This window comes from Passer domesticus, chromosome 15 (assembly GCF_036417665.1).
Source record: "Passer domesticus isolate bPasDom1 chromosome 15, bPasDom1.hap1, whole genome shotgun sequence".
In the NCBI taxonomy this organism is placed as follows: Eukaryota; Metazoa; Chordata; class Aves; order Passeriformes; family Passeridae; genus Passer; species Passer domesticus.
Window position 1 is genome coordinate 4,945,987 of NC_087488.1, and position 18,057 is coordinate 4,964,043.

The window sequence follows — 18,057 nt, forward strand, 5'->3', positions numbered from 1 at the left end:
CACTAATCCCTGTTTTTTTCCCTCTGCAGTGCCAGGATTTCCCTACCCTGCTGCGACCGCAGCCGCCGCGTACAGAGGTGCCCACCTACGAGGCCGAGGCCGCACGGTGTACAACACGTTCCGAGCAGCAGCTCCCCCTCCTCCCATCCCAGCCTACGGCGGGTAAGGAGCTCTGCTTCCCTCACCTCTGGCTCAGCATGGATCCCAGGAGCCTGGGCACCGTTCCCAGCCCTGCTGCATGCGGGTCGTGCCTGCCCGGCACTGGCGCCTCGCACAGCGGCTTGAAAAATGACTGTAATTTGTACTGCCATGCTTGGTGGCCTTAAGCATTTCAGATGTCACATATTGTTATGTAAATGCTCCCGCAAACGGAATGCTCCGGAACGGGGAGATTGTTTCGGCTAAAGGTATATTTTTGATGATTGCAAACATCTGGTTATTAAGGAGGTTGGATCGAGTTAACTTCTTTTTCTTCAAATCGCCTGCTGAAAGTTGTCTCTGCACCTGAAGGCTTAGTGCTGGATTTTTTTTATACCTTTTTTTCTTTTTTAAGTGCAGTTTGCTTAGTTTTTCTAGTTGCCATCTGATAGAAATCTGGGGTGCTCTTCTCAGGACCATGGGTTTTGTGTACTTTTGCTTAAATTATGCCTTAAGGTTTTGCTCTCAGTAACCTGCATTTACTAAAACCAAGTAGTAAACTGAGGAACCAAGAAGAGGAATTCTTAGTATTAATTTCTAGTAACTCTATAATCTTCTTTATTTCAGAAGATTGTTTGGGTTTTATGTGTATTTTTGGGGGAAAGAAAGAATAAACAGTTTTTCCTTTAGTTCTGCAAAGGCTGACACAGAAAGGCTTTGTATGCTGCATGTAACACAAAAACCTTAATAACATTAGCAAAAGATTTTCAGCTGTCAACAAATTAGGAACTCTGTAAAATCAGAAAACATAGCTAGAGTAGTATTTTGTCATAAAAACTTGATTTGCCACTACCTCTTTGCAGAGCTGTTGGATCTTTCTGGGAAAGGGTCAGGAAGGGTTGGCACAGGCACTGAGAGAAGATGATCTCTCTCTCTCTCTCTCTTTTTCTCTCTCCCTGCCCTCACTGAAATCCTGTTCTGCAGCTCCTTGGCTCCCACTGGGGATGTCCCCTTGTGCAGGAGCTGCCAGCACAACCCCTGCCCCATTCCAGCAGCTGATGTGTGCCCTGCACCAGTTCCCACAGTTTCTCAGTAAACCTCGCTTCCATTAAGCCAAAAGGAGAATCTTTTTTTCCTCACAAATTTGGTAATCTCATCAGTCAGCCTTTGGCCTGAGTTTTCAGGGATTTATTTATACAGGCAGTTTGACCATTCTGTCACATTGGACAGTTATTATCTCAAAGAAATAAGACATTCTAAAAACTAATGTAAAAATCATGCCACAGAATCTGGTTGTTTTGTAAAAGTGTATTCTGTTGATTTATTTGAGTGTTTTGTTTAGTTTATTAAGAAAAACAGTATTACCACTACTGGAGGAAGACACTTCTCTGAAGTTTGCCTGAATTACCTTTGGGCAAGGATGGTGTCCCACCAAAGTTATCCTTTTGCTGCCATACTCTCAGTTAGTCAGTCCAGGCATTTGTACATGGCAAAGATGGAAAGAATTAGAATTCCTCAGCTACCAAATGGATACTGCATCTAAAGAAAGTGGACCCTTCATCTCTACTGTGTTTAAAAGTAAATTCTGAAATTTGAACCTACAGTGCAATATGAAGTGAGATAACAAGGTGGGCCACTCAATTTCATGATGACATCACACTTTAGTTAAATACGAAGTGATAAAGATATATGCAAAAATAATTACCAGATGTGTGATAGTTTTTGAATTGGACAGTGCTTTTTAGTTAGTATTTGCAAAACGAGTAAATACTTTCTACCAAGTAAGTAACATAAATTTGCCTTAATTTAAGAGGCCACATGTGGGTGCTCTATGTGTATATGTGTGTGGTGATATACACATTATTATAATTAGTTCAGTGACTCAGCAGCAAGAATTCCATTTCCAAGAGTAGCACATGCTGATTGCCAGCACCTTTAGCAGTAAGTTAGAAGTGTAAGCACAGAGAACTCTGTTGTAGGTCAGTGCAGATGTTCTGCAGGCAGGTCCAGCAGTGAACTGGCTTGCAGTGCTCCAACTGGACTGGTCTGCAGGAGCTCAGCTCAGTACTCACACTGCTCTGCAGGGTGGTTGGACAGGCTGGCTGGAGTCATTCCCTTCATGCTCGTGCCAAATCTGGCTTCAGAGGGAGCCCTGCATTGTCTCAGGTCCCATCATCTCGCTCTGATGCCTTCCAGGTGGCTGTCAGGAACCCTCGCTAATCTAGGGCTCACCTTGCCACTAAACATAATTTGACACTGCAAAAGGTTTCAATTACTAATCCCTGTCTTAAATCATGTTGGTCTTATTCAGATATTTAAGTTTCTCCATCCACCTGTACTTTCCAATAAGGCCCTGCTTTCTGAATTTCCCATTTTGTAATTCATGGGTCAGTACAGAAATTTTACATATCTGTGTTGCCCTGATCCACAGCTGGGGTAATAAAGTTTTATTTTCCCATCATCTCTTTGGCCTGGCATATTAGATCTCATGTTGGTATCTTCACTGATACAAGAATGTCACGTGAAATGGCTGAGTGATTCTTTGTTCTCTCCTCACCTATTCTATCCTGTGATCCATCAAAGAAGCAATAAGCATAAGAAAAAAAAATCTTTAATCAATGAAAATAAGTTATGAGAATGTGGTTTTTGGTCACAATGTAAATAGAAGTCAAGGAAAATTACTAAGATACTAAAGAGATCACAAGGAATGAATCAGCTTAGAGAAGAAAGCAAATAACTTGGAATAGCATTTGTTGATAAGAAAAATGGAGTAAGTTTTGAATGCTGTTTTGCAATCAATTTAGTAGCAATTTATTATTTTTCACTCAAGGAAGGGGCCCAGCCTTACAGCCAAGTAAACAGTTTTATACTTAAGTATTTTCAGTAATTTTAAAAAAAATTACACATTTTCTATAATGAAAGCTATAATTTTAATAATAAATTTACATTAAAGTACATCAATGTTTAATTAGAAAAATATTTCCTTTCAAGAAAGAACTTATGTTTAGTTGCAAAATATAAAATTGAAGATTGCAATTACCTCCTTTAATTTTCCTTTATTTCATTAACCTTAGTCCTTGATCTACCTCTAGGTCTTGTGGCAGGATGAGTTATGGTGGTTTTTTAGTGAAAGGTGTCTTCTGCTGTGCCTCCCACTCACTGGGGAGCAGCAGACAGGCTTTGCGAAGTCCCAGGGAAATTGATGAGTATAACCATATTTAAGGCCATTATTTTCTTGTAAATCAAAGATTAGCATGTGTGCTTTAAAGTGTGTCATTTAAAAATGGAATTACTGTTCATGAGATACATGGCACTACCCCAGTAATTAATGGGTCCTTCACTTTTGAGTGAGACATTTCACAATTCCTTGAGATAGCATCTTGTTTATTAGCTCACAGACAGTACTTCACTTTTAGCATCTGTGGCATGGTCTCTAATACCTTGAAATATGAAAATTTGCAACTTACATAAACCTACATATAATTAATGTATATATTGTAAAACCCCCCGACACTGAAATGGGGAGTAAATCTTGGTTTGTGTGAGAATACTGAAACTAAAATTTAGAGTTTGGAAGACTGCATGGGGAGCTTAACCTCAAAATGGTGTGGCAGGAGAGGGAAACAAAGGATCTGTTGTCAAGAAAACCCAGAGTGATGGTATATCTGGTAGTAGAGCAGTTGTAAATAGTAGGAGTAGTGAAAGTAATGAGGAGCCTTTCTGTTTCAGCATCCTTTGCTTTAAATTCTCACAAGTTTAGTGTGTGATGACTTTGTCTTCACGTTCCCTCTCTGCTCCTTTCAGCTCTGATGAAGCTAACAGAGAATTAGCTTTCAGTCTGTATCTCCTCCTCTGCTGTCTTTCCTGGGAAAGCAGGGGAGAGCAATATGTTTTTTTCTCTTTGAAAAGAACAGTTAAAAAAAAACCCAAACCCAACCCTAAATAGAATTGCGAATTTGTGGGGAATGTGGAGGAGAAATAACAGAGGCTATTCAGAAACTGTTCCTCTTGTTAAAATAAACATTCTCAAGTGCTACTTGTTCACTGATTCAAAATTAAAATACAGCTTCATTTTCCAACCCTTTTTCTGAATTCTAAATTTAACAACATTAGTATGAGCTACTACATCTACTGGGGTTGTTATGGGTTTTTCCCACTACATTTCCTTGGGCTCATGTGAACTTCCTCTTACTTTGGACTCTGTGTATATGTGGAATTGTTGGAACAAAAAATGGGTTTTGCCAGCATATATTGATTATGTCTGCAGCTTTGTTCTCTGCAGCAATGCCCTCAGTCAATATCAGAAAGCAGAAAATGTAACTTGTCCATGGCAGAAACTGTTGAAACTGGAAAGGCAAGAAACTGGAATTAGAGAAGATTCTAAAAAGTTGAAGCTGCCTCGTAAAAGAGTTTCAGTTTGATGTTTACAACACTTAAAACTCTGTTATTAGAGTGTGGAAAAGTGTTGCTTTAGTTCTGTCTTTGGTTTAAATCAGGCTGTAGCTGCATCTCTTCTCTCACTTGTCTCATGAAGGCCCCAGATAAAGGGTTCATGTTAAAGGTGATTTCCAGACCAGGAGCTGGACAGTAAGGGTGACCCCCCAACAACCAGAAAACAGAATTGCTGTTCCTCAGCTGCTTTCTTGTAGCTGTGCTGGAGAGGCAATGGTGAGCTGTGCCCATTGCTGTGCCCAGGCAGGAGATCAGGGCTGTGCTGCCCGTTTGTTCCCTTGAATCCACCACGCTGGGTGAGCCCCAGGCTGGCTGTGCTGCCCTGGGCAGGACAAGTGTGGTCAGGTGTGGATCACCAGGTGTGTGGCCAGGGATCCTCAGCTGCTGGGAAGTTTCTCAGCTGAGCTTTGTGCAATCAGGGACTGTCTTTTTATGTCATTGATAGATTATTCAACTCAATCCTTTTGAAAGATGAGGACAGAAAAATGATAATGAAGACAGATGCAGTTCTATCAGGATATTATAAAGGTGGAATCTAAACTAGTAGAGTTTGTGTTAATATACTTACAAAAAGTAATTATAAGACACAGAGACTTAAATAAGGGAGCTAAACCCATGAAAGTCAGATGTATAATATCTGATGAGGAAAGATTTCCCTATTTAGATAAAAATAATTTCAGGAAATGATTGCCACATATGCTATTATTTACATGCACATTTTCTTATTAAATCAAGATTTCTCACTTCTCTGAGTTTTCCTTAGCACAATAAAATAATCAAAAACAGCTGAATAAATCCCCCAAATTTCTTCTTTTTAATTCCTTCAGGAAGAACATTAACACCATTCCTTGGGTGAAGTAACTCAGATTTCAGTAATGTGGCTATTTAAAACCCTGTGTTGTTTTACACGGACCAATAGACTTACCTGCCTACCAGGATATTTTTTTTTAAATATAAAGTGTAAAAGGAGCTGTTTTAAGATGGGTCCCTGTGTGATGCCTGCAGTCTCTTCCCGTGCTCAAGACATCCCCTTTGTTTTCTGCCTAGAGCCTCAGAGAGAGAAAAAGGGGTGATAAACCAAGCAAATTAAACCAAATTAACCAAAAAAAAAAAAAAAAAAAAAACCAACACAAACAAACAAAAAAAAAAACCCCTCGGAAATTTATATACTAAAGGAAGAAAAAGCAAAACTAACTTAGTTCTTGGTGGTTGGTGGTTTACACCTTGTACTTCCATGAAGGGTGCTGTTAGAAAATAAATTGGATTCTACTGGTAAGATTCAATCAGGAATCAACAAATGACAAGGACTCTGAATAGAGGAAACATTCTCTGAAAAATCCATGGAAGTGTGAAGAATTACTTTTTCTGAAACTTAAGGAGAAGCAGAAGGGTTTTTATTTAGTATCACTGGCATAATGCAAGATCATAGAGAGGAAATAAGATAAAATCAGCTGATTTTTTTGTAGTGCAAGTCCTGCTTGGGACTGTTATACTCATTTGCCTGATTCTGTCACTTCATCTTAATATTGGCCGTGTCTAATGATGGAGTTATGCATTTATGTCTCATTTTAGTGATGGGTACATTTTTCAGCATAGTATTTATGGAGTGGTTTCATTTAGAACTCAAAATAAGTTTCTGTCTGTACATGACTGGAAGGAAGACTGGGGTGGATGAATGAACCTGTCCAAGATTACAACCAGCTGCACTTAGGAATGAAACATTTATCAGCCCCTTTTCATCTTTGCTGTGTATCCACAGATCACCAAGAGGAGGAAGAAAAGAGTTTCCCTTTCTGACACATGCTTTCTCAGAAGCATTATTTTCTGAATAGCAATGTTTAATAGTAATGGAGAGTAGGATGTTTGAATGTACAGTGATGGGTTGGCCTGGGCTGGCTGCCAGACCCTCACCCAGCTGTGCTCTCCTTCCCCCTCTCAAGAGTACGGGGGGAGAAAGGAGGATGGAAAAGCTCTTGGGTTGAGATGAAGACAGGGACATTTCATGCCAATTGACATCATGGGCAAAACAGCTTGACTTGGAAAATTAATTTAATTTGCTATTGAAGTGCAGTTAGATGGTTATAAACAGAGGTAGGACCTAAACTACCTTAACCCATCTCGTCCCCCATCTCCAGCAGGATTGGCACAGGGATGTGAGCACCTGAGGGCTGGGGCTGTGGCGTCACAGTAAACTCAGTAAACTCAGTATTCTTTGTGTGTCATCTCATCCAAGTCCTTCCATGCTGTCCATGATTGTGTGCCCCTGCCTCACAGTCGTGTGGAGTGCTTTATTTCTTATGTGCAAACAAGTAAAGCAAAACATGGAGTGTTTTAAAATAATCAGAGTATCCTAACCAAAATAAAGGTATGCTGCAGTGTAAGTCAACAACCCTCTCTGAAAGCTGCCAGGGTAGGCCAGGTTTTACATGTTTTGCTCTGCAGACATAATAAATAGAAAGACATATGAGTAAAGGTCTGACCCTGCTGAGACAAATGGCAGACACTCTGATTTAGGAGGAGCTGAGTTTTCACCTGTTATTATTCCTTAGCGAACTTTTAGCATCAGTGTGGTTTTAATCCTTGTTGTTGTGTGCATATTTATGATTTTCTCAGGTGATTCAGACTTAGACCCATACCAGCTTAGCCCTGTGGGGTTTGGTCATTGACCTCAATAGGTCAGTTATATTTCTGACATCAAAATTCTTGTTGGAATTGCAAAATGGCTTAGGTTAGCAACATGGTAATAACTATTATTCCTAGATAATAGTATTCCTAAATTGAAAATATTGTTGCAAAAAATCCCTATTGTTTTATTAGCTCATATATTTAGCCCTTGAAATAGCTTGGGTTGATTCTGATATGGGAAATAGACATTTCAGGCTGCAGAACTGCCAAATGGATGCAAAATTGCAGGAATGACCTAATGGGTGTAATTGTTAGGTCACTGTTGTGCAGTTGGAGTTTTATTTAGTGTAATCATTTAAGCTGTCTCTGTCATACTGTGTCATTTATCCTGGAGGGTTTAGAATCTTCCACTGTTTACACTGGTGATTGATCTTAGCTGAAATGAGACCATCTCTGGGTGAACTGGTAACAGCAATGTTGCCACTTTTTTTTTTTTTTTGAGAGAAGAAGTCATGCATCCAACCAACCAAAATAAGGGAGCTCAGAACCAGTGGCATGCTTGCCAAAGCTGTAAAATGCTCAAGTAGGCTTTTTTTTTAAAAAAAAAAAAGTGTTTTTTTTTTTTAAATTTTTTTTTTTTTTATTTCAAAAGAATAGCACCCTGAAATTCTCAATAGACCAGTTGTCAGTATTGGTAATGTGCATTGAGCCAACAATGCAGTAGCTCTCACTTCTGTGTAGACTGAATATTGAGATTTGACCCAGTGGGTAGAACACCACCAGTGTAATTATTTCACCACCTCCTCTCACCATTTCAACTTAGGCTGTGTTTTGTTTGCCATCTTTGTGATGAGAAATTACCCTTTATTTCAGAGGTCAGCATACTTGCAGGATGAGAAAGCAGTGCATCAGGAGTTAGGTTTTTGCAAAGGTATTTTTGCAAAGAAACTGGATGTAAGAGTGGCCCACTGAAAATTTTTATAGGAAAGAAGAAACACTGTCAATATGTGGCTTCTTAAAACTAAAAACAGGGGAAGAAAATAAGCCCCCAAACTTTATCAAAAGTCTTATCCAATCCTCTATGCTTTGCCTTCCTTTGACTAAGCATTTGGCTTACTCGATAAGATGATGTATTTGGTACAGATTCACTTCTGATAATTACTACCAACCTCCTTAACCAATGTGAAGAGTGCCTTCCTTCCCTCTCCCCTCTGTTCTTGTGAGAGACTAACCTCAGCTGTGCAGGGGTTGGTGGCATTTGCATGTGGAAATGCACTAATATGGATGTTTTTCTTTGTGTGTGCATCCTTGCAGTGTTGTATACCAGGATGGATTTTATGGTGCAGACATTTATGTAAGTATTCATTGATGTGCATGCTGTCCTTGTACATTACCAGAGTCATTCTTTTTACAAGTTTGCTGCCTAGCTTGACTCTGTTTTGTCTATTTACCATCCCTTGCCTGTCAGAAAGAATTGAGAAGAATATCTCTCACATTGGAAGACCTTTCTGTTCATTACATCTATCATTGTTCAGTGGAGCTGAATTAACTCTTCAATCAAATGCTGAATGAATGCAAAAAGATGTGAAAAATGTGTGTGCGTGTCTGGAGGGGCGTCTCCCTTCGTAATTGAAGTTCAAAGAAAAAACAAAGCAAAGCACAAACATTCTTTTGCAAATCCCCAAAAGCTCTTAAAAAAAAAAAATCAAGGCAAGCTGAGTATTATAAATACTTGAAGTATGAAGGTACTTCATGGAGAGATGCAGGTTTCCCAAATCCAGCCAGCACTAGGGCTATGTAGGTGCCATGGTGATAGTAGAGCTTAATGGCATGCAAGTTTAAGATATGGCAACATTTGTCTGTAATCTAAGTTGACTGCTAAAAATTGCACTTCTAGAATCCACTAATTTTAGTTTAAAGGAGATGGGTAGAGACTGCTCACAATACAAGTGGATAATTTGTTAGGAAAGATTCATAGTCCTGGATCCACCATTATCCATGCACCTACTGTTCACCAATTACATCTTGAACAATATTTTTACTTTTTTTTCCTATTTTTTTCTAGTTTTCATACATTGTGTTTTCTTGCCATCTTTTTTATCTTGAATGTGTGCAAAGAGTCTCCATATGTCTGAGTGTGCAAGAGGTTTCAGGGGGTTGAGGTCAAATTTCACTCTTCTAAAATTCTTATACCTGATGTGTAGATATAAAATATTTCACTGATAGTAAGCAATATTTACTTTTGTTCTTCTTTTAATAAGGCAGTCTGGTTCTAAGTTGCAGGTATCATCTTTGTTTCACCAGACAACTTTCTGTAACCTACTTGTACTGTTTCACTTGGGATAAAATGAGACAGATGAGTTGAAATTTGTATCAATATTAAAAATTAAATAGGCAATGCTAGCAAACATCCCTTGTGTTCATTATCAGCAATCTTCTAGAACTATTCCCAAGGGAACAGATTTTTGTCAGTAAGTTTTATATAAAGAAGGAAGACAATTTATATTTATGGATGAAGTAGGTTTTGTTTTTCTGATGGAGGTGCAAAGGCTGATTCTTATCTGAAAATTCATTTGTGCAGCTTAAAAACATATTTAAAATAAATCAGTGAGGGTTGAAGTCCTTTCCCTATGTACTTATGTAGTCAGTGATGTTATCAGTAAGATATTTTTACAAGAATCACCCCCTGGCTAAAGGTTTGCTCAAGCCAAGTAAGTGGCTCTGATCTCACCCAACATGCTGCTGCCCAGACTTTGAGCTGTACAGGACACACGTTGCAGTGTGGAATTTCTTCAAGTGTGGTTTCCAGTTTTCATGTTCCTTCAAACCATCAAGACTTTGACATCAGTTTTGCTCAGTTTACCAGCCCAGATATATGCAGAGCTACAAACCATTCTTCTCAGGAGAGCTTGGGGTGAGAGAATAGGTGGGAACTAAATGTTACTGGAGCAGTTTGCAGGTTTGGAACCCACTGCTGCTGAAAGCCAGGAATACCTCATTAGTGATTGACATTATTATTGGTGCTTATTAATAAATTTTGGTGATTGAGATTATTAAGTAGCCTCACACCCTCTCACAGGTCTTAATATTTTGTTTCCAAATGGAGGGTTTCAATGAGAAAGATATTGAATAAATTACTAATTTCTAGTATAGCCACAGTTTTGTTGTCTGCAATAGTTGTGTGCATTAGGGAATGGAATAACTACACTGGTTTTCACTCAGTTGCAGTTTCATACATCTGATTGCATATCTTAGTTCTCTTAATGCAACAGAATGTTTATCTTTATAGCAGATGACAGAATTAAAACTCTCTTCTGGAAATTTAGTTTCTTTATAATATACAAATCTTTTTTATTTTATAAATAATTTTTCTTCACATTTGTGCCGCCTTGCATATAAAGCATTTGCAGGGGAGGGAGAGAGAGAGAGAGATAGAAAGAACCGGCATAAATCAAATGAAACCTTAAAATTCACAGTGTATTAGTTCTTAGTGCAGCAGTTTGCAGCAGACCAAGTTATTTATTAAATCCCAATTGTTTATGACATAGTTCCACTCAGCTTTTCATTTTAAGTGCAAAGCTGAAGCTTTGTGAAATGACAAATGCTCTGTGAAAAAAGGAGAAAAAACATTTAAACAATGTAGGGTTTAGTGGTAGATTGGAGGGAAAGGAGACTTAGAAATACCACTGAAAAAAAAGAGGCACACAATAGTGAAAAGCCAGATCAAAAATATGCATTAATGGGTACATCAGAGTGGTTTCATCCTGCTCTGATCACACTGAGAAGCAGCTGATGGGCTCTGCTATTTTTTTTTTTCAGAACTTGGGATCAACAGAGCCTCTGGTGAGAGAAACCACAGATTTAGGGGAAGGGAGGGAGGGGAGACACAAAAAGATGCTGGTCGGGTAAAAACTGCAGGGTGAACCACGAAGAGCAAATATCCAGAGCTGCTCAATACTAACCAGTGGAATAGAAGAGATTAGGAATAAAAAAATAGGTGGGAAGTACAGTCTAAAGTGAAAAATCAACAGCTATGATTCTAGATGTAATATAATATATTCTATATTTAATATAATTCTATATGGAATGTAATAATCCTTCTGAAATAGCTGAGCTATTGAATTCCCTTGTAAATGTGCCTTTGAGTAGGAAAAATAAAGGAGATTATTAGGAAGTAAGGAAGACCTTTTAAAATTAAGTATTGATTCACTAAGAGAAAAAGTCATTAAAAGAGAATTAAAGTTGCCTGCCAGCAAATATAGAAGTTCTTAGATGAAGATTGACACCTGTGAAAATAAGAAAATACACTCCACAAAATGAAGCAAAAAATAGTAACAGTCTCAGAAATAGGCAGTTAGAATAATAGCTCTGCTTTATCTTAAATCTGTTCCTTTTTTTTTCATTACCATTGTCATAAAGAGTGTTTTCAGAATATGTCAGTCATCAATCCACACCTAAAATGTGGGAAGGCTCAGAAAATGAGAACCTTCCACACCCTGTCACCAGCAGCTCCAGAAGGCCCTGGGTCATGGTTTAACCACGGCCATTAGTCAGTCCTACTGCTCACAGCAAGGTTTTCTAAACTTCCCAGGATTCTGCACCTGTGATACTGCAGCTGGAGAGAATCCATGGCAAAATATACATGTATAGGTTTTATTTTTTAAATTTTATTATCTTTTTTTTTTAAATTTTATTTTTACTTGCTGGGCAAGAATAAGGCAGATTTTTATGGTCAGGGGTGTGGAATGAGACTATTTCCTAACAGCTGTTGCCATCACCTTTAGCTCAAAGCCAGGATGCAGTTGGGGATGGAGGATCTCTTTGTTTCACAAGGGAAAAGCAGAGGTAATTATCCAACCAGCATTGCCCTGACCCCAGGTGGAAGTCCCTGGAAGCCACCTGGTCCCCTGAAAGGCACTGTTCTGAGGTGAAAAACAAGGATTTGCAGATAGCACTGAAGGTTTTCTTCTGAGGAGCAAGGATATTTTGTGTTTGCCAGTGGAAGGGTGTGCCATTCCATTCCATGTGACTCACAGAAACAGAACAAGAGGAGAAATTACTTTGCCAAGGGGAAAAGGGTCCCCAGGGAGCAGTGGGTTGTTCTTTCCACTGCTCTGTGTGCTGGAACACTCCATGATGCCTTTTTAAAAGTTTGGCTAGATAGGGATGAAATGTCCTTTGATCTCATCTTTATTTGTGATGTTAAAATACATTCACAAAGGTACCAGAGCTATGCTGGTGATTGTATTGGGCTGGGATTAGTGCAGGTGGTGCCTGGATATTGTACCAAGAGTTTTTCTGAGGCAGCAGCTACCTCTGGGAACACAAATATATAGAAATACCCCAAACCTTGAGCACAGGTCAGGTCCACAATTTGAGTCAGCACAAACTGGAGGTGGATTGTTTATTTATTTTTAATTCTCCCAGTCAAAGTTGTACTTAGTGGGCGGAACAAACACTGTTTAAATCTCAGTAGCATGTGAGTGGAGGAAAATGAACTGACACTTTCTATATTCTGCAGCTCTGAGTTTAATTCATGCAAATTTTAATACCATTCTTCTATTTGTAGTTAATAAGGCAGGTCTAATTCTCAATCCTAGAGAAGGTTTGGAACCTTGATTAATTTATGTTCACACAATACTCTGAGAGATCCTTGAGTGAAAGGAAGTATAGGAAGTATAAATTGAGGAAAATTAATTCTCAACATTCATATGAAATACTAAATATGAAGCTAATAGGAAAAAAATAGTCATCATTTGTGTTTCATTATATCTGAGATCATGAGAAAAAAGTGATTCGGCTACTTTTTGAGGAGGTGCACACACATATACATGGTTTTGTAGTCCCTAGATTCTATCTGGGTAAGTTTTTGTGGAAATTAGCCTTACTGCAGATATACACACTTGATTTAAAAATTCCATTGTATTAAGTTTTCTGTTCATTTACATTTTATCATATCTTACTCAAAATGTATGTGATTTCTTTCTAAAATTGATTAAGATTTCCCTATAAAAATCACGAACTGATCTCTGACAGATCCCACTGATCTTTTTCTGTTTGCCTGAGCCAGAGATGTATAAAGCATTGAGAGGGAAATTCTAATTAATTGCTCTGGAGAATTTGCCTAAATTCCTTCCTTACATCCTTCTTTCCATCCTTCCTTCCTCATTCAAGTTCAATTTCTGTTTCTTTGTAGAGCAGTGTTGCAGGAGCCTGTGTGTGGCACTAAGTTACCACAGGTACTACAGCCACTTGTGGATAAAACCTCACCATGCTGGATGTAGGCTCATGTCAAATCATACTGATACTCCAATAAATACGTGAGAAAATGGATTCTGTGTGTGAAAATGGCCAAAATAGTGCACCAGCTGCATTTTATTTTCCAGATTCAGTCACAAAGTCACAGATATGATACTATTGTTAATTTTTAAAAGTACTTAAGCTGCTGTAGCACTGTTTTATCATTGGTCTGCAAGTAGCAAATATAAGGGCACAGATAAGGCAGTAAACACTTCTTCATTATAGTATCTGAATTTATTGTTTTCAAAATAATAATCCAAAGTCAGGTACTTTCTGCCTGAATATAAATGTAAGAGAAAAAAAAGAATTCATAAAACATTTCTAATACTTAGGAACCGAAAATTGTTAATTAAAAAATGTAATTATTGCATAATTTTGTTCTGAGTATTTTATTTTGCAATATAGTCTAAGGCATGAGGATAATTATATAATGTTACTCAAGAGATGTAGTGAAGATTACTGGTTTATTCTTCACCTAAAATACCAGCCAAGTTCAAAATTAGAGAAGAATTGTGAAATAGATCTTGTTACAGAAGTCGAGTTCAGGGGTTTGAACTGGAATCCCACCCCAATTTCCAGTGTAAAGTGTATCTCCAAGTACTGTCTTCCTGCAGTAACCAAAAATCACCTGAGGTAATTAAAGTAAAACAATGAGAAAATGGTTCAACACCAAAACTGCAGAACACAAGACCCATAAAAATAATTTGCTTAAGCATATTTTAATGTGTAATTTATGATAGTTTATTTTAAAATTATGAATTCATGACATGGGATGGTAGGGAATTAGGTTTTCCCTGATACCCACATACATCCTGTTTTTTTAGTTCTCCAGAGAATGCAGGCAAATTCAATGCCTTCAATCTCTTTTTATTTGTCTTGCTTTATACTCATTCTTGCCAGGGCTCTCATAAATGTCATACTGATTGCTGAATCCAAAACATCTTAATAAAGTTCAGAGTAGAGCTTAGTTGTTCAGCAGAAATTCTTTGAAAGCAAATCAAAATGTAAGCATAAAAGGAATGTAGCTCTTGTGTTTACGAGCAAGGAAGGGTCTCTGATCACACACTGACCAATTTTTGGTGATAGTCAAATGAAGGAAAGAAAACCAGTCCTCACAGAGCCCACCAGATTTCAGAGCAGCTGCTGTAGGAACAGCCTGTCTCATTTTTCTCCTATTCAGAGCTGCTCATGGTGGCCTTTTCTCAATTCCATGCTGTGGTAGGAGTTGGTGTGTGTAGAGCTGGATTCACTTGAGTGGCTCTCTCTTTTTAATCAGGGGTTTTGGGAGTGGACAGCAGGCCAGGCAAAGGAGTTGGACACCCCAGTGAACCGAACTATGTCAGACTTCAGATCTGTCACACACTGCCAGGACTGGATCGTGGAAGCAATTTCAGTATCTTTCAACAGTCAGGGAAAAGAAGAGGAAAAAATAAGTGGGGGAGAGGAAGGTGTAATATTTTACAGAATCACCAGGTTGGAAGAGACCTTCAAGATCAAGTCCAAACCATGCCCTAACACCCCAACTAAATCTGGCGCCAAGTGCCACTTCCAGGCTTTTTTCAAACACATCCAGGGATGGTGACTCCACCACCTCCCTGGGCAGACCATTCCAATATTTAGCCCTCAAAAACCAGGAGGGGAGAAGAGATAAATTTGTAACATCTCTCACCTGTCTCACTTTGACAGAGGCCAGCCCAGGTGTGCAGTTTGAATTTCTCTCCTCTCAGGCTCAGTTTGTACCTGGTGACATTATTTGCTGTCCAAAGGCCTGTATGTACATACCTGCAGCAGTGTGTGCCTGTTGTACATTTTTGACAGTGATAGCCTTCTGCTGGGTTGTAAAAATGAAATTATCTGAAATGAGAAGGTGTTTTGTCTCACTGCCTCTGTGTGTGCACAGAGCACAGGAGAGCACGTGGGGGTTTAGGAGATGCTCATTTCTGCCTGATCCCGGGGCTTGTGTGTCACAATTGCTGCTGGCAGGGAGCTGGCCAGGAGCAGGGAGGGACATGTCCTGTTGTCTGTGTGAGCAATTGAAAAAAAAATCAGAAAGAATAATCTTCAAATAAGCTGACAGTTCAAAGCCTGGAGTTTCTAATGAGCTGTCAGTGTATGTAAAATTTGTGTTTATTCTTAGGGTGATGTGACATTGTCAGCTGAACGATTGATTTCCAAACCCAACCTGCTTCAAATTTTCAAACCCACAAAGGTTTTGCATGTGTTAGGGGTGAAAGCCATTCTGCCAAGCAAAGTGGTAGAAAGGGAAATAGCTTGTAAAAATAGTTCAGATTGCTTTTCTGAAAAGAGCGATTTTTTATTTGCAAAATCAAACTAGAAAGCCCACAAAAGTTACTGCAGTAAAAATGTTCTACTGTTACAGTAAAGGCTGGCACATTGTGGCCTATTCTTCCTGCTTCAGCACAATATCATCAAGGTGAATGCAGCCTTCCAAAAAAAAAAAAAAAAATAGAAAAGAACCAATCCATTAAAGCAAATGCTTCAGCGAAAGAGTGAATTTTATTCAAAGCTGAGTGAGCTGATAGTGTCTTATTCAGCTCTTTGTTAGGGAGGGGATGGGTGGGGAAGGCACCACAGCAGCCCCTGCCCCAGAGGGTGCTGGGGGGGAGAATTCTAATTGGGACGTAAATCGTGTTTGTGTTATCAGCGGGGCTGGGCCGGGGCTGTTAATTGGCATGCTGAGATCATTTGGAAATGGTTGATATAACACCGTGGTCCATTGAACAGGAAGCTCTGCTGTTTTCACAGTTTGATAATCAATGCATCACTGCACTCAATTCCTTTCCAATGTGTGTTTGTTTGTCCTGTTTGCTTAATTGAACAGCTGGAATTACTGTTACATACAACTGAATGTTAATTCATGGAAGAGAATTTTGCTTCTTCATTATAATTTTATGTATAAATTGGAAACCTATGTAACATTAAGTGTTAATTGAGTGCACAAATTCATAGGTTTAATCAACCAGGCATGATAAATCATATTTTGTACAAAAAAGAATTGATTATTAGCTGAATTTGGCTTTTAAGTTTAGCACTGCTTTGTGAATATACATACACTTTGTTCATACAAAAAATTGCTGCTTGAAAACTTGGAGAAGCATCCAGTAATAATCCAGTCTAGTAAAAAAGTTTGCACTGATCAGTGGATTTCATTGCTTTCTCCTGATCTCTGGGACAAATCTTAAAAAGTTTGTGGTGCTCCATTTTAACGATTCACCAAAATATTTCCCTTACCATTTCACTGCAGTATTTCCTATGCATTGAACTGAACTGCAGCATGACTGTACTCTTTCAATTGTTGTCAAATGTTGCAAAATGTGATTGAAGGTGCCATGGCAATGCAGTTAGAGCGTGAGTTTGTGTTTCAGGGTGGTTATGCTGCCTACCGGTATGCCCAGCCTGCCACTGCCACTGCAGCTGCCTACAGTGACAGGTAAGAACTCCTCTCCTGCTCAGAAATATTTGACCAGTGGAAGTTGAAGTTGATTCTATAAATTTGCCTTGTTGGAGTCTCATAACTGTCTTGTTGCTCTGCAGATAATTGTGATATCTAAAGCAGGCTGTTTTATTATAATCCATGAATAGCCATAAATTGAGAGACTTCAGGCCTTAATTGAGAACCAGGCGTGAGATGTGCACATTCCCAAGCTGTAGATCATCCAGTTAACATCTGTGACCCTTGTACAATGCAGATAAATAAATGTACAGATTCATGATGATCTGCTACTAAGGATCATTATTTGTCTTAGGAGTATTATTTCAGTTTCAGTTGATTTAGAACCTTGAACCTATTGAGTGCCCTCAATTCTCATTGACGTTGTTTTTGTCAGTGGAAATTGAGAATGAACAGTGTCTAAGCTTGAACTATCCAATGCAAAATAGTTTTTTTTTCCATTTGTTTCTTCCCAGGCATTTGTGTTTTTTTCAATACTTGAAAAAAAAAAATAAAAAGAAAAAAATTTCTTTTGCTTTTTATTTTTATCCTCACAATTTAAACCACATTCAGTGGAAACAATATCAGGAATGGAAGATTATTAAAATCTGCACATTCAAAGACTTAATTTTTATCAACTAAGAGTGATGTAACATATATTAGTGTGTCTTCTTGAAAGATGGATGTTGGAATCGCTTAGAAGTCAATGTCTAAATTGCTGTTGACTTCAGTAGGAACAGGGTTTTATCAAATTGCATAAAATTAAGTCTTTGCAGTGTGTGGACATTATTTTGTAATGAGGAGGATTATCCTAAATTTTTCTCATAAACTGCACCCTTAAAATCTATTCTATCTTTAATATTTTTCAAGTCTTTGAGGAGTGTTCCCTTGTAAAGGGAGGGTGCATTTGGTGGCAGAGACACACAAATAATTTGTTTCATGATGACAGTGAGAAGTAAGGTCACACTTCTCAATACCTGATACAAGAAAATTTTCCCTTGGAATCATGGAAATAATTTCTTAAGCCTTAAGTAAATATTGAAAAATTTCTTTAAATGCTAAATTAGACAGTGTTACAAATGCTTCTGTTT

At 38.4% G+C, this 18,057-nt stretch overlaps 1 protein-coding gene and 1 long non-coding RNA gene across 51 annotated transcripts in view; one reads left to right on the forward strand and one right to left on the reverse strand.

Moving 5' to 3' along the window:
- RBFOX1 (RNA binding fox-1 homolog 1) overlaps positions 1 to 18,057 on the forward strand; it is a 1,139,646-nt gene that overhangs the window by 1,091,514 nt on the left and 30,075 nt on the right. For 48 of the 50 annotated variants that reach the window (XM_064390362.1, XM_064390361.1, XM_064390359.1 and 45 more), the window contains 3 exons: positions 30 to 162; positions 8,530 to 8,569; positions 16,902 to 16,966. In XM_064390362.1, the coding sequence (XP_064246432.1) occupies positions 30 to 162; positions 8,530 to 8,569; positions 16,902 to 16,966 (238 nt within the window). The remainder of the gene's footprint in view (positions 1 to 29; positions 163 to 8,529; positions 8,570 to 16,901; positions 16,967 to 18,057) is intronic. The other 2 variants (XM_064390364.1, XM_064390366.1) reach the window with 1 other exon arrangement.
- LOC135281489 (uncharacterized) lies at positions 3,769 to 6,905 on the reverse strand. The gene is made up of 3 exons (XR_010348109.1): positions 6,698 to 6,905; positions 5,516 to 5,633; positions 3,769 to 4,002 (listed from the first exon to the last, which is right to left on the reverse strand). It is a non-coding gene; the product is annotated as an uncharacterized LOC135281489 (long non-coding RNA).